We start from the raw sequence: 26,415 nt of genomic DNA on the forward strand, positions 1-26,415 counted from the left end.
ATCATTTATATATGTATATAATATATATATACTCCATTGTTACTCTTTATTACAGAAGTGAAGCACAAAACTGTAGAAAAACCTAAACACAAAACAGCTGCAAGTCTCAAAAAGCAACAGCGATGCAACCAATGTTGATACAAATATTCATTATTGCAGTGAGAGCACAGGAATACTAAAAAGATCAAACTCTTGTTTACTAACAAAATCAGTACAAAAATCAAGAATACAAACACCTCCATGTACACAAGTCTATAAGCATTCCTGTGAAACTTTCAGAAAGTCTTTCTCACAAGAAATTAAGAGCACTATTATCAATACAGAATTTCCGCAAAGAATTTAACATCACAATGCAGCTTGCATTAATCATTTAGTGGAAAACAAAGTCCATTAGTCCATGTGGAGTTCTGTCTGTCAGGCTCCCAAACAGCAATAATAATTTATGACAAAGTTCTAAACTATCAAGCCGAAGCAGAAGTATATACTTGTACAAGAATACATTTGTAAAACAACCGGAATACAATCAAAACACAATCATTACTTTTCCAAGAAATCTTCAGGAAGCAGGAACACTCTGTGACCGTTCGTAGAATAAAGATTTGCCGTCTCGTTGCTTTCCCTCCCGTTAACGTCGCCACCTTGAAATGCCTGAGTCATAAGTGGTCTGAAGCTGTTGTGCTTTCACGTAAAATAACAAAATAGTTTTGTAAAGTTGCATAAGGCCATCGAAGCGCTGTAAAGCTCACTTAATAGTCCAATGTGTTCAATTGCAAAAAATTCTATCAGTGCATTTACACAACACTGGTGCCACACTCAGCGATTGAGACACTGTGACAACGTTTGATGTGAAAGCTTCTGAAAGCTTACTCACAGGAAATATTTAATATTATTATAAGCCAAATACTGCAAGGATGTCTCGTATTTAGGACTTTGAGATCAACCCAGCTCACTGTTTTTCAGCGACAGCCTGCATGGCTACTAGTGCACTGGTCTGAGCACCTTTTCCCACATAATTTAACGACGTTTTAGTCATTTAACTTCAGAAAATAAATATTTTTTCTGTAATCTTCCAGTTGATTGCATTGTTTCACAGCAGGCTAATCATTAGGAAGATACTGTGTTTGTTGGTACTGAATGAAGACTGTATGTGGTATAGCTTTCTTATACAGACTGTCTCATTGAATTTTTCCATGAAATGAGTTGATGTGAATTCAATATGAGCCTCAAACGTAAGAACAAATGAGTGCTAAAAAAAAAAAGTTAGATGCTTTTTGTTACTCCTGCAGCCTAAAAACTCGGTCAGGGAAACATACTGATCCAGAGTAATCGCTGAGGATTATATCTTCCTACCAGAATCAAAAAAGTGCATATTGAATACATTGTTGAGGCCACCAATAATATCTTAAGGGATGTCAATCACATGTTTGTACAAAAAGCAAAAGCTCTCGTCTTTAAATGAACCGCAGCCTCCAAAATTTTAAAGCACTTTTTCCACCACACTCGGAGAGAACAACGTAAACACTTGTCCCGCCTTTTTCTCTACCTTCAGTCGAAAACATTGAGGGGTGCAACTCTTAAAACGACTAGATAGGTAAATACAACTAGACAACCAAAAGAGGTCTGAAACAGATAAATTCATATAGATCATTTTGCAAGAAAAAAAATTATAGTCATCTCTTCTCACAGAGGAATCTAGCACTTGATTGCACATTCACGTTTACGCGTCTAAATAAACATGGCCACTTCAATATATGACATTGGAGGCAAGCGAATAAGCTATACATTCAAAGTCTTTTGTTTGTAGGCTGAGGTGTGTTTATTCTTATAGTAAGTATTGTCTCCCGAGAAAAAAAACTCACTGCTATCGGCCATCTGAATCTTACATGTGACTGTGACTCTGCTCGTGGCTCCACAGACTGAAGGCCGTCTTGAAGGTCCTGTGGCAGAGTTTGCACATGTACTGCCTCTTAAATGTCAGGGCAGAGAGAGACGGTGCGTGGTAAAAGAGTGTGTCCGATTCCTGAGGGCCGCCTGGATTCTCCATGCTGTTTGACCTTGACAGGGGGCTTTGGCTGCTGGTTTGCCGTTCCAGTTCGGGCCTCTTGGTCTTGCTTACCAATGAGCTGCAGGGATCTGGGCTGCTGGACTCGTCGGTCCCTGCGGTTGCAGCAGCAGTAGCAGCAGGGACCGGTGCCGCCTGAGTAGATATGAGCACAGAGGCCTGTGGGGAGGGACGTTCTGAAGGGGTAAGTGGAGGGGAAGGGCTCAGAGGTGAGGGGTTTCTGTCGATCTCTTTGGCTCCGGGTTCGTTAGCAGTCGACATGTGAGACTGGAAGTGGCTCCAAAGGCGGAAGTTGGTCCTGAAGGCTTTGTTGCAGATGTGACAGATGAATGGTTTGATATGGCATAGCAGCTCCTGGTGTCGTTCTAAGTCTTTGCGAGAGCTGAAAAGATTTCCGCATTTCTCGCACGGCCACACACCGGGTTCTTCGGAGCCACTTTTGGCAGCATCGGGGTTGTCCCGCTCACTCACAGCCTCCTCCAACGGCTCTTCCTTCACTACCAGCTTGCCATGGTGGCCCATGCTCAGGTCTTCAGGCACATAGGAGGAAGAGTCTTCAGAGTCATACATAGGTGGACCTGAGGAATCACTGTAACTGATGTTCTCTCTTGTGCTCTCGCTTGTTAGAGGCTCATCACTGTAATGCTCCTCCTTGAGCATTTCAGACTCCTCTTCATTGTTCTCTTGTTGCTTCAGGAGAATGTGGTCTTTAACAGTCATCATATTGTGGTTGTGCACCTCCACCTGATGGCGCCAAATGCTGAAGGAGGATTTGAAGGTGCGCATGCATTCCAGGCATGTCAGTTTCTTGTACTTACAATGTGCCTCGTGGTCTTTCTTGACAACTGGACTTGAGAATCTGAGGCCACAATAGGGGCACACGGTTGCATGGCGACAGCCTCTCTCGTGGTCACCCTGTTCCAGGAGCGATGACAGCTTCATATTGCAAAGTCTACAGGAGTAAACACCGGTGTCAGGGTTCTTCTGTTGAATGATCTCATCCTGTTCCTGGTAGAGGATGCTCTCCCTCGCTGTGTCCTGGTCAGCTTTTTCAGCAGGATGTGTCCTTAAATGCTGTCTGTACTGAGACTGGAACACAAATGTCTTGCCACAGTATGGGCATATGTAGCTGGGCCTCGACCTCTTTTTTGTAATTGCAGGAGACTGCAAACCCTGCTTATTCCTCTTTAACTTCCAAAGCAAAGCTTTCTTTATTTCTCTCTCTCTCACAATATCTATTAGCTTCTTTTGAAATTTCTCATCAAGAACAGAGGAGCTGGTGGACGACGCTGGGTTTTGTACTACACCATGCTGCGTTTGGCAGTGCGTCCACACTTTGAAGTTGGTATGAAAGCGCTTGTGGCAGATGTCGCAAGCATACGGCTTTTCCGGATTGTGATACATATTTACATGACGATGAAGCCCAGCACCTGACCGGAAAACCTTTAAACAATTCCAGCATTTGAAAATCTTGTTCTGAGGTGACTCCTCGCCGTCCTCGTTAGGGTCGCCGCTGGCATGCTGAGGTACTGCTTTTGACATATTCACGTTAACTGAGAGAGCATGCTCTTTAAATAGTTTGCTCTTCTTTAATGGGTACCGTCTGTTGTCTGGCCTGTCCCTTCTTTTCCCCACAGGATTTAAGACTTCCCTGGGACCTTGATCATAATTAGTTTGAAAGTCTTTGAGACTGACTGGCAAAGAATCACCAACTGTGATGCGTACGATGTCCATGGGGTCAGCAAGTGGACTGCTGGGCTCAGCTTTCACACTCACCTCTCCTTCTACCTGAGTTTCTCCATCATACCTGCCGGTATACTTTGACCTGAGAACCAGAGGAGACGTTCTTTTTGAGTCGCCGTTGTGGGCAGAGGTTTCTGGCACAGACGTCTTCAGTGCCATCTGTACAACTGACTGGTCTCGATTTTGCAGCTCCTTGAGCTCCAGCGTGGGGGAGAAGACTGGAACGGGGCTGTCCATGGATAATGACCTCCTGAGTAGGCTTTTTATAAGTGGCCCACTCCTGTCAATGGTCTGGCTTGGCTCACTAGCCTGACCCTGAAAGGGCACTTTGGTATTGTAGCGGGACTCCTGCTCCTCATTCTCCTCTTTATTGTCCTGGTCAGGGCCAGACAGCAGCCTGATGTGCTGCACTTCAGCATCACTGAAAGACACTGATGATGTCAGCTGGGGTCTCACGGGTGTGAAGTGTGATGAATTCCCTTTCAATATGGAGGCATACGTCCTCTCCAAAGCTTCACCCCGGTCAGGGGACTTCCTGCTGGGCTCAGAGTTTCTGACTGATTCGTACGAGTTGTGTTCCGAGGGAGGCCGAGTGGACCCATGAGCAGAGTGGGGAGATGTCGATCTCTCAGATGTTTTTCTCGGATAACTCGAGCGAGAGGGATGGGCCGTGTCATTCCGGACCCGACGCACAATGACGCTCCTTGTGTGGACATCATTCTCATCCCCCTCTGAGAACGAAAGCCTTTTTCTAGACACACAGTAGGATGCATGTGGCCTTGTTGACACAATGTTGGTGAGGAAAGGGATTCCGAGGCTGTATCCCAGCTCTTGAATGGCTGCCAGGCTGCCTTTGTCCACAAAGAGTGAGGAGGAGTAAATGTAATTCAAAACGATCTCAAAGGCGTCCGGCTCACAGAAGTCCAGGTTTACAACTGTCAGCGAGTCTGCGTCCATCCGCGAGAAAAGGGACTGGAAATACTCACTGCTGGCAGCCAGAACACTCTTATGGGCCTGGTACCTTTGGTCTCCCACAACCAGGACCACATCACACGCTTGTCCCCGCAGTCGCTGCTCATTCAGAGCCCCCAGCAATGACAGGGCGTGGGAGGGGTTACTGTAATGCACTAGGCTCTCCATGGCTGAAAGACAAGAAAAAAAGATTATATTATAAAAAGATTACATTTTATTGAAACAATGTAGACATATAAACATATATATGCATATACTCTTGATCTAGATAAATTTGTATACTTTAGATGTTTCAGAATTCTTTGGACATGGATGCATCTACAGGAATAAGCATCTACTAAATAAAAGCTGATGGGCTTTTGTGCACTATATGTATAATTGTGTGTGGTGTTCTTGTCAGTTCTCTGTGATCAGTTTAATATGACACCAAGTAAAAATTCATAGTCTCTATGTCAGGGGTGGGAAACTCCAGAGTCCTGCAGGTTTTAGACATCACCCTGGGTCAACACACCTGAATTAAATGATTAGTTCATTAGCAGGCCTCTGGAGAACTTCAAGACATGTTGAGGAGGTCGTTTAGCCGTTTAAATGAGCTGTTTTGGACCAAGGACAAAAACCTGCAGGACACCGGCCCCTGAGGCCTGGAGTTCCCCCATCCCTGCTCTGAATAGTAAAAATACATTGTTTCACTAATGAATAAAGGAATCTCAGTATGTGTTCTTCACATTCTTCCGTCATCGAATCTACTTCAAAGTTGACACTGGATTTTCTGCACACACACACACACACACACACACACACACACACACACACACACACACACACACACACACACACACACACACACACACACACGGCAGTATTCTTGAAGCCTTTTGTCTGTTCTCCCACAAAAGCGAGCGACTATGTAATCAGTTCTGTTTGTTTGTCTATTAGCAGTCTAGCATCCACTGTTTTCAAGATATCCTATGCAAATTTCGTCTGATGGTAGACACCCATAAAAGCTCCGGCTGATTTAATTTAGGTGAAAATCAGGTGAAGATCACACCAAATATGAAAACCAGTAAAATCTGTTTATTAATCAGAGATTTATATGGATCGTATTCAAACTTCACAACAATATACTAGACCTTGGGGGACATGAGCAGCTAGTTTGGGTAAACATTTGACTTTGACCTTCAAGAAATCTTTCAAGCATAATATATCACATGAAAGGGCATCGGGAAAGCTGTACAACACACTTTTTTTTCCAATACAACACCCTATCACACACTGCATGAATATATATTAAAACCTCAAGTTTTTACAGCTTAAAAAAGCTCAAGATTTCAGCTGGTTCTGCTCCAATCGTATGGGTAAAGATAATAAAGTACACTATTTTAGTATGTAGTAGGGCTGAACGATTATGGAAAATAATCTAATTGCGATTTTTTGCCCCAATATTGCGATTGCGATGCGATTATTTTTTAAGGTCTTTGTCTTCTGTATTATTAAACAAAGACAAGCAATACATCATATAGTATGGCCAATACTATATTACATTAATTTTAAACTGTTCTTTCCTGGAAGACAGACCTCTGTTATGATGACATGAGGTGATGCATGAATTGATGACTGACATTTTTATTTAACTTCTTCAATCACAACAGTATATTTGAACATACACAATAGTTTATTTTTAGCTTACAAACATCTGAGCATAAAGTGCTGACAAGGAACCCTGGTGTAAACATTAAAATGAAAGTCAGTACAATGTGCAGATTGCAGAAATATACATAAACAAAATCAGTGGCTTTACCACACTCAGTTTTTCGACATCTGTGAACTACTAGACAGTCATTCAATTAAAAAATAATATTAAATAAATAAAACTAATAAATAAAAAATACACACATCTTACTGATCTCTGCAGTCAGTAACATTACACATAAAGTGCAAACATAATAGCAATTGTATAAACACACACACAAACACGCCTTTAAAGTTTAAAGGCGTGAAATTGGACGGTCTAGTTCTGATTAGCGTCACCGCTGTCTCGGTGGAGTTTAATAAACTCGGCCGTCTGCTTCTTGCTATCTAAAATATAACCAGACACTGGCGTAAATTCTCGACTGTCTCATACTTCTGTTTAATAAGTTTTCTGTTTGACGTTTAGTCAGCTGTGTGAAAACCAAGGAGGAACCCACCCGGGGGATTAATAAAGTTTTATTTTATCTAATCTAATAACTTTAATCTCAGCCAAACCGATTTACTCACGAACAAACAAAACACTGAAAAAAGCCCAACAATAACATTTTTAGGTTGTCTAAGTGACTTATATATTACGTTTAACCCGAGCAGCGAAACTCCGCGGTGATCTGAAAATGATGTGCCGGGAGTTGTGCCGCTCTCGGCCGCATCAGTAACCCTCGAGCTCCCGGCTAGCTGTCGAGCTGGTGGGTAGCAGACGCCTCTGAAAACGTCGAAGCACTTTTGCAAATATGGGATATCTTGATAAAACCGAGCAGATATTTGATGTTTACACAACTACTTTCTCGCCTGAAAATATGTTAAAAGTTTATTTTGTGACCCAGAAAGATTAGTATGAGTAATTTTAAAACTTAGTAGCGGCCGCCATTGCTGGAAACTGGAGTTTGGCTGGGCCGCGCTATGAATTCTGGGATATGGTAGTAATTTGGACAGCCTTCGGCACGTCGCTGTGACGTAATCGGTCTACAAATGCGGCCTCAGGAGGATGCAGCCCATGAATTTGGACATGTCCAGAGTATAATCGCAGCCTTTGCGGTTAGAAAATTGCACTTGATCATGTCGCGATATTATCGCAAATGCGATATATCGTTCAGCCCTAGTATGTAGGGCTTCAAGGTCATAAATCAAAGGTCAGGGTCACACGAATTAGGAAAAAGCGTTGGTTTCCATCAGATCGGATTCAAACTCTAAAGCATTAGTTCTTGGGGGGGGGACATAAGCAATAAGCACTTGTTTGTTTGAGCTCGTTAGAATATTATTCAGGAGCTCATATACAACATGACTTCACAGTGAGACAAAAGATTAATATACTACACCAGATCTCCATATTAACAACGCTGACATCAGCATGTTGCAACAAAAACATTACGAATAATCCAAGTTTTAGTGCAGCCTTTGGTGATCGTTCATGTTACGTTGAAACCATAACCGTTCAAAGGAAGTAGTAACACAATACAATAATTGCTGAGAACTACAGCTGCAGCCATTATTCATTATTAAGCAAATTGGCAATCCAATAACTGCAAACATGCCAAACATAGCAAAGCTCCAGTTTATCATGTGTGAAGATTTGACGCTCATCTGTTTTCTGTATTACTGAAAACAGCATAGCTCTCACTTTTCAGATGCTCATCTGATAAAAACACAAGACAGGATTATGTTGTCTAAAATACAGTAACAAGATTTATTTTGCTTACATTTTATTTATCCAAACAACCTATCAGTTTTATTATGAGCTATAAATATTGATGCCTTACAGACTGCTGTAAAAGTAAAGAAACAACTGGTTAAACTAGGCATCGTGTTTAACAGAACGGGGTTTACAACTACATGTGCATTTTTTGTCTTGCTGTTGTTTGTGATGGTCACTAGAGGTCAAAGTTGAGCCTTTTAAAATATAAAATGGTGTAAAGAAACTCTCCACAGAATTTATGGGAATTACATCATGTTATCAGTCTGAAGGTAGGAAAAATGGAGTTCTGTCAAGTTGCCCTCAACCACACAGGGCACTACAGGAAGTTTAAAAGGTTTCAACTACAAGTTGAAATGCATTGTCTGCCTTGATCCACCTTCACCTAAACCATTAAACATCTACATTTATTTCTATGGTTGTAAAATGTAACTATCAGAGAAAAGCACTCTTGGTATTTCAGGAGGCAGGTTTATTTGATGAATCTAGCCTGCTGTTTATACTGTCAGCTAAAAGATTCATCAAACATGGCACAGGATCCATTAGCATTTGTATGCTTTACAGCTGAGCTTAAACACCATTGTGCTGACTACTTCCATGTCACCCTTTGTGTGATGATCAAGTCTACTGGTGCTGTAATCGAAACTAAAACAGTTTAGAAAGCACACCAAGTTATAAAGTATTGACTTGAACAAAGTTTTCTTGCACTAAATTTGGGCTCTATGATGTGTTTTTCATCATTTTTATTATAAATCTAATTTATTTTGTAGAATTCATGTAAGAAACTGCGTAATATCGATACACCTGCATCGGTCAGTGGTGAGACAACAATAATACTACTGAACAGCACTATACTGTTACAAGAACAAACCCCATCTGACACACAGCAATAGTTGTGTGATTAACATAGTCAAAAACAGGGACTGCAAAGCATTATATGCATGCATTTCATTTTCCTGAAAAAGGTGCTGCCTAACGTCACGGCGTTTATTTTGGAAATTGTAACCGGAAGTCGCGTTACTTACGTCGGCTACTTTGACACTTGCTAAATATATTTATGGGCAGAACCCCCATTCATTCATCAAAAAACTAAAGATTGCCTCGTGGACTTTGGGTGAAAATGTGTGCTCCGTGTTAGGAAAAACACGGGAATGTTGGGTCGTGTCATGTTTTCCCAGAGGAAGCCGAGTGAAGCTTCGGGCATTAGATCATCCATGAGACGTGGCTCTAAAAGAACTTCTCCGACTGATATGCTGCTTTCACTTCACAACGCATTCGTACCTTTCTTTTTTGTTTAGCTTCAGACAAACCCGAGGGTGCAACGCCTGGTCTCGAGCAGCTAACACCGAATAAAGAGGGGGAAAGTTGAGCGCGTTTCAATGGACTGCACCGCGCTAATCCAGAAATGAAAGTCTGCGCGGGCAGAGACGCCGTTTTGGCGTGTAAGGAGTCAGTTGTAAACGCTATCCCCGGTGGAAGTCATGGGCTTTTGGTTTTGTTATGTTTAGTTCTTTTATTTTTTTTTTCCCACCAAAAAAGCAAAAACGGCTCCACACCGGCCTGACACTGGAGCTGCTGCTGGCTGCAAAACAGGTTGTAGCTGGTCAGGTTTTTACAGCGACACAATCCCCCCTCCGAGTTACGTCAGGGAGGAAAAAGCTTCTCCTTAACAGCTCTCACCAACTGTGTCTGCGCCTCCCTGCTCGTGTTACTGAACGGTAACTTCGTTAGGCTGGCTACACTTACCCTGCCCGTCGTGAATACGGTCTTTCCTCCACGTAGCCGGGACTTTGTTCAGTGTTGTGTAGATTTCTCCGCGCTGGTCGTGATTCCATCCATCTTGAATTTGACGTCATCCCACACCAGGGATGAGGTCATCGCAGAGAGCGCTCGTCACGTGCACCGTGCACTGATAGGCTGGTCAAAAAGCAAGGGGCGGTGCAAACGGAAGACTCGAAACTGAGGCTAATTTAAAGGGATATGTCATATTTTTCGTTTGATCTTTTTTTAAAACAAGATTTAGTGAAAGTCGGTAAAGGCTAACTAGCACTTTCCTGCACATTGTAATTCACTGCACACTTTAGTTGCACACTTTGAGGTACACTGAGTTTGCTGCTGGGGTTGTTCTGCTTGTGTGAAGTCACATGTGTTACAGTAAACCTGACCAAGTGTGGAAACTTTTAACACCAAGTAGGGAGTAAGTGCTCTCCTTATTTTTGTTTCTTTCTTAATTATTATAGTTTTGGTCTGATTATTTTAAAGAGTACTTTTTTACTTTACAATGCCATGACTTAAACGTTATCAATGCTACAGAAGACACTACTTTGATGCCCATCTAGCCCCAGTGAAACTAATTATATCCATGACTACAAAAGAAGTCACTGCAGCACAGCAGTGTATTTGTGTCATCACTTCTATCCAGTGGGGATTTGTCACCATGCCTATTTTGCTTAAAGGCCTTTTCCTGGAAAGCCTCATCTGCTACAGTAGCCTACCTGGCAACAGTCTCATCTCACTTAATCAAGGACAGCGCTGATGGTGAAAAGACAGCACCACTCCCAGTTATCTTTAGGTTCAACAAAACATGAAAGCATGCGTATGCAAAGCATATATTTATGTTTGGTGACCTCTGATAACCCATCTGAAAACCCTTCACTGCCTTGCATTCACACCCACAAGCCTGCTAGCATGAGCCCACTCATTACTGCTTAATCACTGAATTACGTTTAATCAGGTTCATTTTCACACCTCATTACTATTAATGGAACACCATTATTTAAACGGGTACTTCTGCGAAGAATTAAAGGCATGCCAAAAGGCTTGTAGAGTTTTAGCAGGATTTTCACATCCAGACACATTCAGAGCCTTTTTTTTAGAATATGTCTTTGACAGCCAAAGCATCCTGTTGCTTTTTGATATTAGCAGAATGAAGACATGTGGGAAAATGGCAGGGAAGTTCTCACTCCTCCTTACTTGATTTTAATAGCTAAGATGGTTGGTTGTTAATGCCAGCATCATAGCAAGCACTGCCATGGTTACCTGAGTGGAAACCAAGCCATTAGGGACTCTGACTCCTCCCAGCCCATAATTCTCCTTGGCCTCATAAACATGTTTACTTACAATGACACAGCCAAAGAATAGGCAAATCCATAATGCATTTATTTGACAAAAATAAAAGCATGCACTTCCTCTCACAGGTTGCATGAAAAGCAAAGACTTTGTTTGTCGTGTTTATGCTGATTATCCAGGTTGTTTCGCTGACAGCAATTTAAAACCCGCTTAAAAAAACAAAATTAATATACTTTTAGTAAATTAATAAAATGGTAACTGCAAATATCTAAATTCATATAATACTTACCTGTTGGATGCTGTAATTTTGTGGTACATTTGGGACCGTTGGGTCATTAAGGGGAGGGGAAAGATAGCCACAGAGGACTTGGTCTTTGACTACACCCTGAACAGTGCGCTGGTATCATTTCAAAGTGAAATATGGAGGTAAAATGTGGTGCTTAAATACATGGGTGAGATTCTGATGTGAAAATGAGTTGGATGCTCTCGTTTGGGGTGGCTGTGGCCCTGCTGGCTCTCTGTAGGGGACAGGACACTGTGAATGAAGGTAGGCCACGATGCCGACGACAGATTTACTCTAAACAGATGTTTTAACAAAACAGAATGTGACATTTATTTCGATTAAAGCCTTCACATTTCATTCAAAACTTTCCGAGCACATTAACATATAGGAGCAGTTTATTAGAGTGACTCAAAATGTTATTTTGCAGCAGTGTACAAGATACCAATGGAAACATCTGATATCCAAAAGATATATTTTATTTTCAGGAAATAGCCTGTGTCTGTCTGGCTACCACCTGTGCACTCATAACAAAACAAAGATTGTGAGTTTCCTGGTGGTGCACAAGGTTCCCTATTCAGTGTCAAAGCCTTGTGGCGGTTGGCTCCTCTGGAAGACTTGTAATGTCACAATGTACAGGATGATCCATCAGACTGAGTACAAGCTGGTGACGGAGCAGGTGATGGGATGCTGCTCTGGCTATGTGCAAGTTGGTCGTTACTGTGCCCTGCGTGAGTATACTGCACTGATCAGGATTAAAGAAAAGCACACATTGTTTTGTTCTTAGACTGTAGAAGACACTTTTTCTGTCTGCAAAATCTGATTATGTACCACACACACACACACACACACACACACACACACACACACACACACACACACACACACACTGTCTCTGGCCAGGCAGTCAGTGTGACCTTTCAGTGTGTGGTGCTGTGTGCAAGACACCAGATGGAAGCGCTGAAACTGCAATGCTACAAATATCTCACTGCTAATATATGGCCTGCAACATGTTATTTCCTTTGAATGAAGCTGTAAACAGGAGTGGTGAGTTTAGTTCCAAGCCAGGATCCTGTCCAACTGCAGATGGATTGCATCCCAGTTCTGAGGAGTGTGACTTGGATATAGACTGTCCAGGCTGGCAAAAATGCTGCCAGAGATCTCACCACTCTTCCTGCAGTGATCCAGCAAGTTAGTATATATGTGATTTTGCATCCACATTGCATTTAAAGTGAATGTTCACCATGCATCTTACTGTGCTTTGTTTAAGCAAATGACAGTTTTAGAATAGTGCTAAAACGTAATGAGCGACTCAACTCACTGAGGCATTAAACTGAAATTTGCCCAGCGTCTACGGTATATCAGCTAAACATGACAAACTGTTTTTATCTGTTAGTGCAGCTTTACTGCTGCCATCTTGGTGCTGATGTGGCCGCTCTGTTGATGTGTCATTTTCCTTGGTATTTCGTAAAATTTCAAAAATGAGCACTCAGAGAGGGCAGATCCCCCCGAAGGGCGAGGGCTACACTAAATGCATGCAAACACGGGGAAAACAGGCAAACTCCTCACTGTTGGTGGAATCGAACTCAGGACTTTCTCGCTGTGAGGCAACAGTGCTAACCACCGTGCCACCGTCAAATGAAGGAAAGGAAAAAAATGCATCGGTTTTCTTACAGCAACAGTAAAAAGTTACAGAAACTGAAAGTGTTAACAAAAACACGCTCATATGTTCTGTGTCACGTTCAGCCGATGCACACCGCGCACACGCTAAGAGTGCAGCAAAAAACAGACACACAAAAAAATAAAAAGAACATGTTGTCTTGACATGTTGTCTGACAAGCACTGTTGTGTGTTTCATTGCTTCTGGTGTTCGTACGTGTGTTCTTGTAAAATTACAGTGCCACCAAATTCTTTTACAAACTAATCTTAGTGACTTGGGGTAATCCACAGACCCCACAGTGTGTGTGCCATTTTCACTGGATCCCTTCCTGCTGAAGAAAATATGAAAGGAATAACTGCTGAGTCGTATATAGACCGCTTCAGCCTGTTCATATTTCATTTAGCAATTAAATAAATAAATCAGCTGATTTTCTTTTTTTTAACCAAGCTCTTAAGTGAGCCTGTAGGTCTTTCTCTGAAGCAGGGAGAAATCTGTCGACACTGATCTTTATATTGTATCATGTTAATCTCAGCAAATTACTCTGAGAATGGAGGAAACCGCTTGAATGCAACAGTGACAGTGAAGACAGACTACCAGCAACTGATGTCCAAGAATGAAGGGCTTCTGAATCACACAAGGCTGCTGCAAGCAATGGTAACACAACAGCTTCTATGGTCAAACTTCCTCCAGACATTTATAATGAGACTAGACTTCCAACATAAGCACTTTCCTTGGTGGTCGCTTTTTATGAAAATATGTTCGTCTGTGTCATCATCAGGTGACTGGAGCTCTGCAGTCTGATGTTTCTGTCTATTATCTCAGCACATGGCCTGTGCATCCCTACAGAACTGCCACCTCTCTGCTGATTGAGTGTAACTTCACTCTCTCGTTGTACAACGTCACATCGAAGCTGCATCGCCTTCTCGAACGAATAGAGGAAGTGTCTTCAATAACAGTGCAAGGTGAGGAGGCACTGTATGGCAGTTTTGACCTCTCTGCGAAGCTACTCGGCTTTTTTTCTTTTGAGAAATGACATTCTTGTAGAGTTTTGAGAATGATTCATGTGCAAAGAACACGGCGTTCAGGAAAAAATGACTCAGTCGCACCACAGTTTCCTTCTCCCACTACTTCTGTTTGAGTGACAGTCATCTGTGGGATGTTTCCTGCAACAGCGGAAAATAACACCAGAGCGATCGCACACGCACACACAGAGACAAACACACGTGCATGAACACACGAAACACACACCCACACTCAGATATTTATCATAAATCAGTCATGCTTGCTACATTCCCACAAAACATGGCTCGCGTGCACGTCAAGCTGGCTTTTTCTCAGAGATAATTAACTTCCCTTTTTCTGTGCTGAAAGCCATTTATTTTTAGACACATCTGAATTTTCAAGCCTTTAAATGAAAGACGTGAGCAAGATAAGTGAATCCAGTCTTGACTTGCATAATGTGTTTCAAGTTCCAGTGATTTTTCCAGGGTCCCGAACAGATGTGGAGATTTTCTAAACAGCTTCCACTATAAACTATTGATTTATTTTCAGAAACACATTTGTTACAACTCATGCAAACACAACTGTAATTGAACAGCTTTTATGTATGTGTAATTATAATTGCTGCTTAACTCCTCCATATGTCTGCATTTTCATTGCAGATGTAGACGAGTGTGCACATTCTGCTCTTCGGCAGTGTTCGCTTTGGGCCGACTGCAACAACACAGTGGGTTCTTATGAGTGCGTCTGCCACCAAGGTTACATTGATGTTGACCCGAGCAACCCTGGAGCCCACTGTTCAGGTTTGACCGCACACTTGTGTGTGTGTTTGCAGTGCAGACGTAACCCTTTAAAGTCTGGACTGTGTGATAATTGCCAGATAATTAAAATGTTTATTTGCACATGACTTTGTTCCATTTTTGCTATGCGCACCAATTTGTGCAATTTATTTAGGTTTTTCAGAAACTAGCTCACACTTAACTTACACGTGCACAATGTATGTACACAGAGAAAGCAATCATATTGCTAAATATAACATCTGAACCTCGTTTGAAAGTGTTCTTTTTCTCAAGTGCTTCCAGTTACCCTATCCTCAAAATCCCCTGAGCCCTTACTTTTGTACTCGCAAGTGCAGCATCTCAGACAAGTACTATAGTTTAGATTCAGTCACTTTAGAAGTGACGAGAGGGATTTCCCCATCAGAAAGCCCCGAATAAAAACTGATAAGATTACAGTTAGACTGATCAAAGAGCTTTTGGGGGGTTAAAGTTTATGCACAAGTTATTCTAATGCTAATGTATTGATGTTTGCTAGGTGGAGTAAATTTACAACATCCCATCACACACACACACACACACACACACACACACACACACACACACACACACACACACACACACACACACACACACACACACACACACACAGACTATTAGAATAACTGACCTGTAGAACTAGAGGTGGAAGCTGAGTGAGAACAAATGAAGATTTCTCTCAGTTTTACTCAGATTTTAATAGTCCGCCCACCATCGGCCTTTTTTGGGTAAAATATCAAACAAGAAAAAAGAAAACAAGTCTCAAAAGATCGTTTTCTTGTTAAAAGCAGAAAAAGGTCAATTACCAATCACCTACTGACAGCTGTGTGAAAACATTAAGGAACACAGAGGCTATGGAGGCCTTGTTTTGGAACAAAGCTGTGGTTAACAGACTGCCTCCTTAATCTGAAACGGCTGCACAATAATATGTGTCAGAGTTGTTCTTCAAGTCAGACAAACCTACTCGAACAAGGAAATTGTGGTTAGTTTTAAAGGCTTAGCTAGCTCACAACAAAGTTGCCACATTTGTCATATTTTGTGAAGATGGTCCTTCCTCATAAATGATCCACAATGTTCTGCTATTACTGCTTTGTAAAGACACAGTTTCTAAAGTGACCTCTGTTGGCTGTGTGACTAACAACATGTAAATTGTCTGTTCACCACTGATGAGTGGAGGAGGGCGGAGTCAGGTCTTCAGTCGTCATACTGGAAAGCTTGAGAATGGTTCTTACAAAGATGGTGTTTATTAACCCAAGTCACCAATCAATGTAAAGACAGTTTAGAGTAAAAGTGTATTTTTGATCCATGACTCTACTTACCTACTTATTTTTTTTGCTCTTTTAAAGTGGAAACACTATATGTTGTTTCTAATTACTACACGTCTGTGATGTGAGTCACACAGTGGTATTTACACCAGAAACTTAGAGTCCAGTCGTCCACTTGTTGTTCTTTGCTCCCAGCTGACACTGGAGTGTGGCCCACCGCCCTGACCAGCCCTGCATTGATGAACACAACCTATCCCCCTGCTTCCAGTCGCACACAAGGCCCTCCTGGATACAACACAACAGATTTCTTCACATCCACTGAGATCAGCGTGACTGCGGCTCCGAGTAATACGACCTCTGTCTCTTGGAATTCATCACAAGCTTCGCTGTGGACGAGTTCTGCATCTCACAGCCAAATGAATACAGCTGTGGAGTCAGCTCATCCAGCAACAACATGCTGTGAGAAATATTCTGTTTTCATCTAAAGTTTACATGAAATCTCCATCTCTTGATTGGAAGGGTGTCCAAGCCAGAAAGAGAGGGATATTTGGGTTTAACAAGCATTTATTTATAATTTGACATCATTTACACTGAAGCTCATCCTCTTTGGAGGAGTCTTAAATTGTTATTCTCACACCTGTAAAAAAAATTCAGCTATTTTTACTCGAGTATTTATTTTTCAGACTACTTTTTACATTTCTTCTGTGCATTTTTATCATGTTCACATGACGTTCGCATCTTCCTGGTATATTTGATGTTTAACCTCCATTTGTGGATCGCACAGCAAACTGTGATTTCTGGAAGTGTTCCTGAGCCCATGCAGCGACTTCCTTGCCAGATTATTCCTGGTTTTAATGTAGTGCTGCCTGGTGACATCCAATATTTGTCCTTTGCGCACAGAGATTTCATCATTTCTTTGGATTCTTGGAATCCTTTGCTGCAGATGTAACAGCATTTTAGAGATATTTTGCTGCCATCAAATTCAAAATGAGATAATATTTTAATATTCCTTTGTGTGAAAGTTTCTGGATCTGACTTGCACAGACTGAATAAGACTGGCCTAAAATGGTGTAGGATTAAACTGACAGGATGTAAAAAGTAAAATAATGCATTTTTAAGCTGTTCTTTTTTGTTACTCTTGACAGGCTTAGACTAGCTGTGGTGTTTGTTTCCAGTCACTGTGCAAAACAAGGCTGGATGCTATTCCCTAAGACAAACCGCACAGATGTGGGAGTGGCATATTTCCACGCAACAACCAGCAAGAAAGCAGATTCAGATTAATGACAAGCGATTCCCCTGTCTGTCCCCTCCCTCAGCTCCCCACAGCATCGGCAGCTTATGGTCCACTAATGTTACTGGAACGTCCTTCTCTGTCTGCTGGTCCAATCATGCCGAGACAAAACAGACTTACTTGGTTGTTCTAAGGAAAGGGTCAGAGGTCATTCAGACTCAGAAAATCAGTGATACCACGATAGAGGTGAGCGGACTGAAGCCTGGACTGCTCTACAATGTTACCGTCACACCTCGTGCCTGCCGAAATCAAGGAGCCCCTCTTCACATCTCAGTAAAAACCTGTAAGTACATTGAACATATATATCAAAATATGAACGTCAAAGTACTCGAGAGCTGCCAATCTATGTGACAGCTCCAGTAACTTTCAGTACAGCTTTACCTTTGTTTATAACTGTTATGCAGTCATATTGTTGTTATGGCTGATTGTGATGGTGCTTTTAAAAAAGTAAGGAAACACTTACATGTCACCTTGGATCTTGATGTACGAAATATTCAGGCTGAACTTTTTATTTTGTTGAGAACAAATTGATGTAAAAAAAAAAAGAGTTGAAAACAAATCATCAACCCTTTGAGTAATGGATTCAAAATGACTTAAAAAAATCTAATTGTTCAAGTGTTCCCTTGTTTTTTATTCATTTGTATTTATTTATTATATTTTTGCAGTAGATTTTGCCTGAACCAGAAGAACGAAACTGACTAATTGACTAAAAATGCTGAAAAACACTTTTTGTCATTTTTCTTTCTGTGTGTGTCTCTGCATGGAGACACACACTTCTCAGGAAACAGTGATATTTTCCACCAGAGGCTTTCATTTCCACCTCCACTTGTTGTTCTTTGCTCCCAGCGATATTATAGAAATGTTATATTGCCAAATAGCATTGTGACAATATGTAACCTATAACATTATTATAACACTTAACACTGTTTTTTGGATATCTGCATGGTTATTATTAGAAGAAGAAATCATAAAATGTGTTACTGTCATAAGAGAAAAGTGAAAACAGAAGGAAACTGGAGTTGTTTAAGTTGGTGAAGCTGTTTGGCGTCACATCCAAGACGCTTCTTCAGTTCTAACAACAACAGGTAGGAAGCCTCTTGGATGTGAAGCCAAACGGTGTCACAGCTTAAAGAAGCTCAGTTGCCTTTTTTCCGAGCTTTTAAGACTCCTGTTACCTGCATGACTGAGAATCTAGACACACAGAGATGCATTACTTTCCCCTCAGAAGTCAAAATGTAGGTCAAATCTTTATTTCTCCTCTGTGGAAGTATTTTCAGAAAAAGAACAACAAGAATACTGGAAGTGTTTTTTTTGTCTGAGCCACAAGTGAAGAAAGTGACTGACCCAGATTTCTGAAAATAAGAACATAGCCACAGTTACCACCCTGAGGGAGTGAGGAGTACAGCAGTTTAATTGTCTTTAATGACTAATGCGTGATGAAGAAAAGAATCAGTGTTTTATCAAAAGGCCTGGGGTCAGTAGGACGGTCGACATTTATGTGGTAAATGTGGTTATTGTGCATAATAAAGGTTTTCTTTGTAGACGCTCAGACTCTCGATGCCACAACACGACTTACCAACATAAAGTTCACAGCTGACCTCCAGAACACCAGCAGTCAGGCCTACAAAACCCTCAGTGAGAGTATAACAGAAGAGGCAAGTATCCAGTGACTGAATGTGATGTGCAAATAAAAACACAAACTTGAGCCTGTTTCCTGTGTCACCAACCAGATCTACCAGTCTGTGTCTCCAGAGGTGAAAGCCATGGTGGATTCAGGCCAGGTCAGGATCGAGATCAGAAACTTTTCCCCGGGGAGCGTGATGGTCAACTTCACCATAGTGTTTATCCCAAGTCAAAGCCTGGACATAAGCAATGTGTCCACAGCAGTTCTGCAGTCCCTGACGAACAGCTCGACATACACAGTAGATCAAAACAGCACAAGTCTAAATGGTATGTGTCTTTATATTGCTTATTCTAATGCTGTGGGCTGTTAGTGGTACACTGCTGGGAAAATGCTTCAAAGAGGGAGTGCTGAGTTTGACATTATAGCAAATTAGCGTTAAAGACTTACTCGCGGTGTTAGCAAATGTTTTATTTTTACTGAAATCACAGCACAGAAAAGAAAGAAGGCACTGGAGGTGGCCCAATATATAAATGGGGCCATGATGGTAGAAGCAACATATTAAAACTTTCATAAATCTTCATAAAATAGATATATTGTGTTTGTGCATTTGACTAGTGAGAGTCAGGGGGCCAGCCTACTACAAATCACAGCAGTTAATGTTTGTGTTGCAGACTATAGGAGATTACATCTCTGGAGACGTGCATGAGAAGTTGCAGTATAGGCTAAGGTGAGAAGTAGAAATGGGGCCTTAATCATCCTGCAGCAGTCATTCACAGTCTTTGTACCAAACAGTTTTCTTGGTAGCTTTTGATTAAAATATAGCCAGCAGTTATTTTATTGTTTTATTGTTCTGGGATGTCCATTAACGAGTGAAAGGCAGCTGCAATTTTCATGTCTGTTAATGTGAACCAAACTTAACTAAAACTAACTGAAAACTGAAACTCAACATGAAGAAATCATTTAACTAAACTAAAATCTAGATTTTTGAAAATAAATAAATAATTAAATGACTGAAATTATTTCATGGACCTGAAAAAAAACTCACCGAACTATAGCAGAAATATCCTGTTCACGTGTTTACTGAACGGGACGGCCGAGTCAGCGTTTCAGAACGTGTTGTGTTTTTATTGTACGTTTGCCGATTCTCTGCAGTCTTGCTTCAGACACGTGCGCTCCACATACTTTCTCTCTTGGCACAATATGTTAGAATAACTATGAAGCTGCGTTGTGGAATCCAGAAATTCTGGATGTCGACTGACGCTTTGACTTAAAAGGCAATATTTCTTGGTCGCTGTTGCCTCATGTTAATTTTCTCAGCTGTATGGAAATACAACACAAATGATGCACAAAGTCATAATGCTCTAACTGCACAATGTTTTTTAGTACATACCATTCAAAAGACCTAAGTGCACTAAAAGTATTAACAAAACCTTTTTGTGTCTCAAAAGCAACATTTTGGAAATTCAAAGTAATTAAAGTAACATCTAAATAATCAGCCAATAACATAATACCTGACTCTATTTTTTTATTTCTGTGTCTGTAGATTTTAATGAATGTGCTTCGGGGGAAAATGATTGTTCCCAGTCGGCCACATGTAACAACACCTGGGGCTCCTATACATGTGTTTGCCTGTTCGGGTTTACTGACAACGACCCAGAGAGACCTGGACGGGTCTGCCAAGGTAGCTGTAAAAACTCATTTATACACATTACATGTAAAACAGAATATCTTTGTAACCAGCGAGCATTGTCTCGTGCAGCACCTACAACCTTAGAAACAGCGGCACCGCCCCTGACGACAGCTGTAACCACTTCAACTACTGCTCCAGAAATAACCACAGACAGTATATCAACAAGTCACATGGTTTTCACAACAATCTCAACTGTTGCTCAAGCTTCCACCACCACTACCCCGACAACCAGTACTTCCCTAACAGCCATCCCCGCCTCTACAATTGCCACAACAACTGCTACCAGCTCAACAAAAAGTACCACTGCTCTGGGATCTGCCACCGACGACTCTATCCAAGAAGCCCTCTCAGTCCATTGCAGACTTGCGGCCATCACTGTGACTGTCACTAAGAATTTTCTTCTGAGCTCCATGATCCAGGAGAGTGCACTTTACTTGGGCACGGTGGGCTGTGGCATCAATGGCGGCAATGACACGCACGTGGAGCTGACCGTGGCCTGGAATGAGTGCGACACTAAACTTGTGCAAGTGAGTTTTTCTCCTCTGCATTTGGGAAACCTCCTGAATCCTCTGTGCTCTTGTTTTTTGTATACTAGCTTGCCATTATCTTCTTCAGCTAAGTACGAAGTATAAAAAAGTATGAAAACCAACACTCTGCTCTTTCTGCCGTGTCGGTATTTCAGAATGAAACCCACTACATAGCCTCTGTAAACCTGCTTAACACTATGGATCCATACACTTCACCAACGGGAGCAACAGAGGTGCCCAGAAAACAGCTGGAAGTCCCAATCATGTGTACCTACATGAAGAGCATGCTTATTTCTGCAGACCTTAGCCCCATGGGGTAAGTGCCATGAGTACTGTCACGAATACTCATTATATTTTATTATTTTTCAAATCAGTAACCCCTTGATAACTGACACAGCTGACAAATGCCTCAAGAGGAAACAGCATCGAGAGATAAAGAACTACTTCTCCAGAACAGAATATTGACACATTCAAAAAGTACCTACTTGAGCAATATCACAGAGAGGCAGTGTTGCTGTTCAGAATATCAGCACAGCGGGGATTTGATTGCTGCTGCTGCATTTACACAGCAGTTTCACGAGCAGCCTTTATTAGCTGACAGTAACAAGCAACAACAGACTGGGATAAATTCTTTGTTAGTATATTCAGGACCCTGAACTGCGTTTCATGAACAGCTGTCATTGGTATGAAGGTTTAAACAAGAATGAATCCCAAGATAGAGGCTGATACTGTAGAGCTCCCATTTAGTTATATAAATGGACTTAACTGAGGCTGAAAGCCGCTCAGCACTCATCAGTGTTGCCACCGCAGGCTATAGCCATTCCTAAAATCCTATTGAGCATAAGTCTGATAGGTGTTTAGCTTATTTACTTCACTTAAACTCTCATGTCCCACTTTCACTGAATGCAGTTATGTTGTGCATTAGTAGCATAAACTGATAAATATTTCATTTTTAATATTTTGCATAGTTTATATTGTATTCATTATACCTACAATTCATTCCCATCCATATCCAGGTATGACATAATTAAAATCACAGGATCGGGGTCATTGCAGATGAGCGTGCATCTGTTGGACAGTGCAGTGCCTCTGCCCTACAACTACAGCCTGTCCCGTGAGCAGCCCGTGGTAGTGGAGGTCAGACTCAACACCTCTTCAGATCACATTAAAGTAGTCATCAGCAAGTGCTGGTGCACTCCCACCCCAAACCCCGTAGACGCCTACAGCCATGTCTTCCTGGAGAAAAGGTCTGTTTCCCAGCTACAGCTTTCTTTAGCTTACTCATACTGTTACCACTATGATTATTGTTAACTCAGACAACTTTAATCTGGAGTTAAGATCTCAGATGGGGTTGACTTGGCCAACATGTGCATTGGTAACACATGTTATATAAAAATGTGTCATTTAAAAAGCCAAAACTCTACAAATTAAGTTCCTGACAGTTTCTGTCTCAACGAATAAACATCTGTGGTTTTAAGTTGATAGGAAAACTTGTTCTGGATGATAGAAATGATAGGTAGGTAGCTTCATTAGTCAGCATATGATTAACTTGGGGCTTCACACTTTTTAAAACAAGATGCAAATGTGACCAGCTTCTGTGGGGTGACACATAAAAACACTTCTTCCCCTCCCTAAAAGGAAGTCTTTCACAAGGCCTGAAACCAGGCCCTTCCATTCTTTTATCATTACAAAGACAGAACAAGACAAGGATTCATATTGTGTTGCTCATTTTGTTAGTTACTGTCTAAAGCTACAGTCAGCAGGAGGTTAGCTTAGCTTCTGCTTCTGCTGGAAGTCTGGAAACTTCTTTTAATCCCTGCAACACAACATTCAAGTATGCATTGAGCCATTGTGTAGTTATGTTCTATGGGAGGTGCACGTCGGGTTAAATAGGCATACAGTTAAGATGAAGTTGCGGTTATGTTGTAAGTTACCACGTAAATCTGATGCACATATAAGGGTAAAGCTAGCTAGCCTAGCCCCATTCAGATACAAGAAAATCTGACTCCCATTGTCTCACTGCAAAACACGTGTCAGCGGAGGCATTTGTGAAACAAATGAACTAAATTATATGAATTAATGAGCTGCATAGTTGCCAGTGGGCCAGTTTTGTTACTGTGTCTGTTCGCATCACCTTTTTTTCCATTTCTACGAGCAAACTTAGAATCTCCAGCTTCATATTTACAATATTTGTTTTCTAGTGATCAGTTTCAAACACCTGGTACTTAGATGTATGGCAGGGACATGGAAAATGTGGTGGTCACGATATCATCTACTGAACCCTCCCCCCCAAAATCTCCCACATGCAGCAGTGTTGACGAGAAGGCATTTTCTGATTCACAGCTAAAGGTCCCTCCATTCAAATGAAATTCATCTTTGAGCAGGATGTAAGAAAAAAAAAGTGCCATCAAAAGTGACAATGAGTCAGTGCGGTAGCTAAATCTGTGTTAAAGCCTTCTGCAAAGCGATAATAAGAGAACCAGCAGATTATTCAGCTGTCTATATATTTAGCACGATGCTTTCTAATAATAGTTTTTGATCAGGTGCAGTTAAGTTCATCAGTCAGCCCCACTGTCTGTGTCTCCACAGCTGTTCCCTGAATGCATTCACCAAAGTGATGATGAACGGGAACTCCAGCACGTCCCGTCTGTCCGTGCAGATCTTCTCCTTTGTCAACCTGAAGGTGATCTATGTGCACTGCAAGGTTCAGATCTGCCTGCAGACTGAGTCGAATAGCTGCGTGCCAGTGAGTGCTTTCTACTCCACAATACATTTCATGCAACCCTGCAGCTTTGACCCTGCTTAGACTAAAAGCAGTTGATGCAACATAAACTCGGCTCATGTTTTGTTGCAGGACTGTCACCAGAGAACAGCTCGATCTGTAAATGCACTTGGAACAAGGTTCGGTTCAGCTGGGCCTCTGATGAATTCAGATGAAGGTGTGTATTTTTACACAGTATCTGCTTTGAAAACACTCCACTCCAGAGTGTTGGAGCACGGCTGATTTCACCTGGATGCTTCTTTTGTGCTTCAGTTGGAAGTGTAATGACACTTCAGCTTCCACTCAACACGGACCGTTTTAAAAGTAGAAAAGCTATTTAAATCTTCAGTGGCCATTATAAATCTGGCTCTCACTTCATCTCAGCATTTAAATGGGCCATCTATAGCTGTTGAATTAAGGCAGTAGTGCAGCTGTCGCTATTATCAGTGTGGTGGAGAGGAAAGTTCAACTAACTTGATGGAAAACATTTATCCATCTATCCATGTTCTTAACTAGCCATCGCTAGGAAAGGGTTGGCTGCTTTTATCATGACACACTCATGAGGGGAACATTTTTTTAAACATTATTTTTATGTAAGGGAGCTGGAAACGTTTGTTTTAAGAGCCAGTGAGTAAAGTTTTGGTATTTCTGTCATCATATACTGCTTGTCTGCATGTTTGTACTTCTTCAGCCTTGGTTCATATATTCCTGCAGAGCCCTTGGATAAGGAGCTGAGCACTCTAAATGTAGTTGGGCTTTCCATTCTGGGAATTTGCTTGTCGCTCTTCTTCATCTGTTCCCTCGCCTGCCTCTTCTACTGCCAGAGGAACCGCATCGGACACTACAATTTTAACGTCAAACCCAAAGAGGAGAAGTTCACCTACCTTGCCTATAACACCTAATGACAGCCCCTGCACCCACAGGCACACAATTAGAAGAGATTAGACGTGCTGTCGCTGCTTTTACACCACACCTGCCACCATGTGTCACTGTTGCACCATTCACCCTTTATCGTGTACATGAAACTATTATGTACAGTTTGAATTTAAATTCTACCTGCACCTTCTTTGTATAATTAAGATATTCAAACGATAGAGTGGTTGTATACAGGGATGTCAAATGTAGAAACTATCAATATTTCATGCATGACATATTTAATGACTGCAGAGAATCAGATACCAAGTAACTATGCAAGTGTTGGTCTCTGTATCCTATTCTTATAGTCAAACGTGTTCATAGCTGCCTCTTTAAATCATGTTATTTATGCTATTTTTTGCTGTCTGTTATCTATTGTGTTTACTGACACATAATTTGTGCTCTAAGTGGTGAGACAATAAACACATCCTGTATAAACTCAGACACTTGGGGGTGCTGTTAACACAGTTCTTCATTAAAAAAACAGTCCAAGATGGCTTCCTGCACTCAGAGTAAACACGAGCGTTTACAGGGGACGATGTGAGGTGGTGGATTCAGAAAAAACAAAAAATTTACAGTCCCGCTTTTATTCAGTTGGCTGGAGGTTGTGCTGTCAGTTTCTCCTTCACCCAGATCAGTGGTTAATGAAAACATCTCATATGAGCCTTTCTCAGCAGAGAAGAGCCAAAGATGAGAGCCCAGCTTTTCTTTCACACTTTGCATAATCCGACATTGTCACGGGGTCAGAAATGCAGCAGTGATGGGGGTGAATACTAAAAAGAGGAGCGGCTTTCTCTTTCATGGGAGGTCCCTGGAGACCTGTGGTGAAGGAGGGCTTACTACCATCTGGAGTGCAGCAAATGCTCCGCCTTCTCATTAACCCATTCAGCCTCACAGTCTGAAACCTGGCAACCCATCGCTATGGCAACAGCTCTGTGCAGGGATGGAGGGGAATGACGGATGCAGCAAGAAGGAGCGAGAGCAGCAGTGATCAAAGCAGAGGAATGGCTGCAGCTCAGGAGCTTCTATTTCTTCCTTTCAGACAAACCACGTGATGAAGTTATATCACACACAGCACATTCCTGGGCTTCATCTCTTCTGCTGAGTGTTTCGGTAATGGTTTCCAGTTAGTCTCTGGACAGCACTATATTTCAAATGTGCAGGTGTTTAATAATTTAGAAGCAACACACACACACACACACACACACACACACACACACACACACACACACACACACACACACACACACACACACACACACACACACACACACACACACACAGTGTCAATTATCCCAGTTTT

At 41.7% G+C, this 26,415-nt stretch overlaps 2 protein-coding genes across 2 annotated transcripts; one reads left to right on the forward strand and one right to left on the reverse strand.

The window, feature by feature from the left end:
* zbtb21 (zinc finger and BTB domain containing 21) lies at positions 1 to 10,097 on the reverse strand. Its single transcript, XM_080866472.1, has 2 exons — positions 9,963 to 10,097; positions 1 to 4,947 (listed from the first exon to the last, which is right to left on the reverse strand). Exon 2 carries the CDS (start codon positions 4,943 to 4,945, stop codon positions 1,880 to 1,882), a length of 3,066 nt encoding a protein of 1,021 aa, XP_080722598.1. The 5' UTR covers positions 4,946 to 4,947; positions 9,963 to 10,097; the 3' UTR covers positions 1 to 1,879.
* A 1,517-nt stretch (positions 10,098 to 11,614) lies between these two features.
* Positions 11,615 to 25,540, forward strand: umodl1 (uromodulin-like 1). Its single transcript, XM_080867227.1, has 17 exons — positions 11,615 to 11,832; positions 12,054 to 12,296; positions 12,598 to 12,756; positions 13,758 to 13,879; positions 14,004 to 14,187; positions 14,887 to 15,027; positions 16,500 to 16,763; positions 17,621 to 17,878; positions 19,138 to 19,250; positions 19,326 to 19,545; positions 20,763 to 20,900; positions 20,979 to 21,436; positions 21,592 to 21,752; positions 22,453 to 22,683; positions 24,026 to 24,182; positions 24,291 to 24,375; positions 24,912 to 25,540. Exons 1-17 carry the CDS (start codon positions 11,757 to 11,759, stop codon positions 25,097 to 25,099), a joined length of 3,198 nt encoding a protein of 1,065 aa, XP_080723353.1. The 5' UTR covers positions 11,615 to 11,756; the 3' UTR covers positions 25,100 to 25,540.
* The last annotated feature ends 875 nt before the right edge of the window (positions 25,541 to 26,415 follow it).

This window comes from Rhamphochromis sp. 'chilingali', assembly GCF_963969265.1.
Source record: "Rhamphochromis sp. 'chilingali' genome assembly, chromosome: 19".
In the NCBI taxonomy this organism is placed as follows: domain Eukaryota; kingdom Metazoa; phylum Chordata; class Actinopteri; order Cichliformes; family Cichlidae; genus Rhamphochromis; species Rhamphochromis sp. 'chilingali'.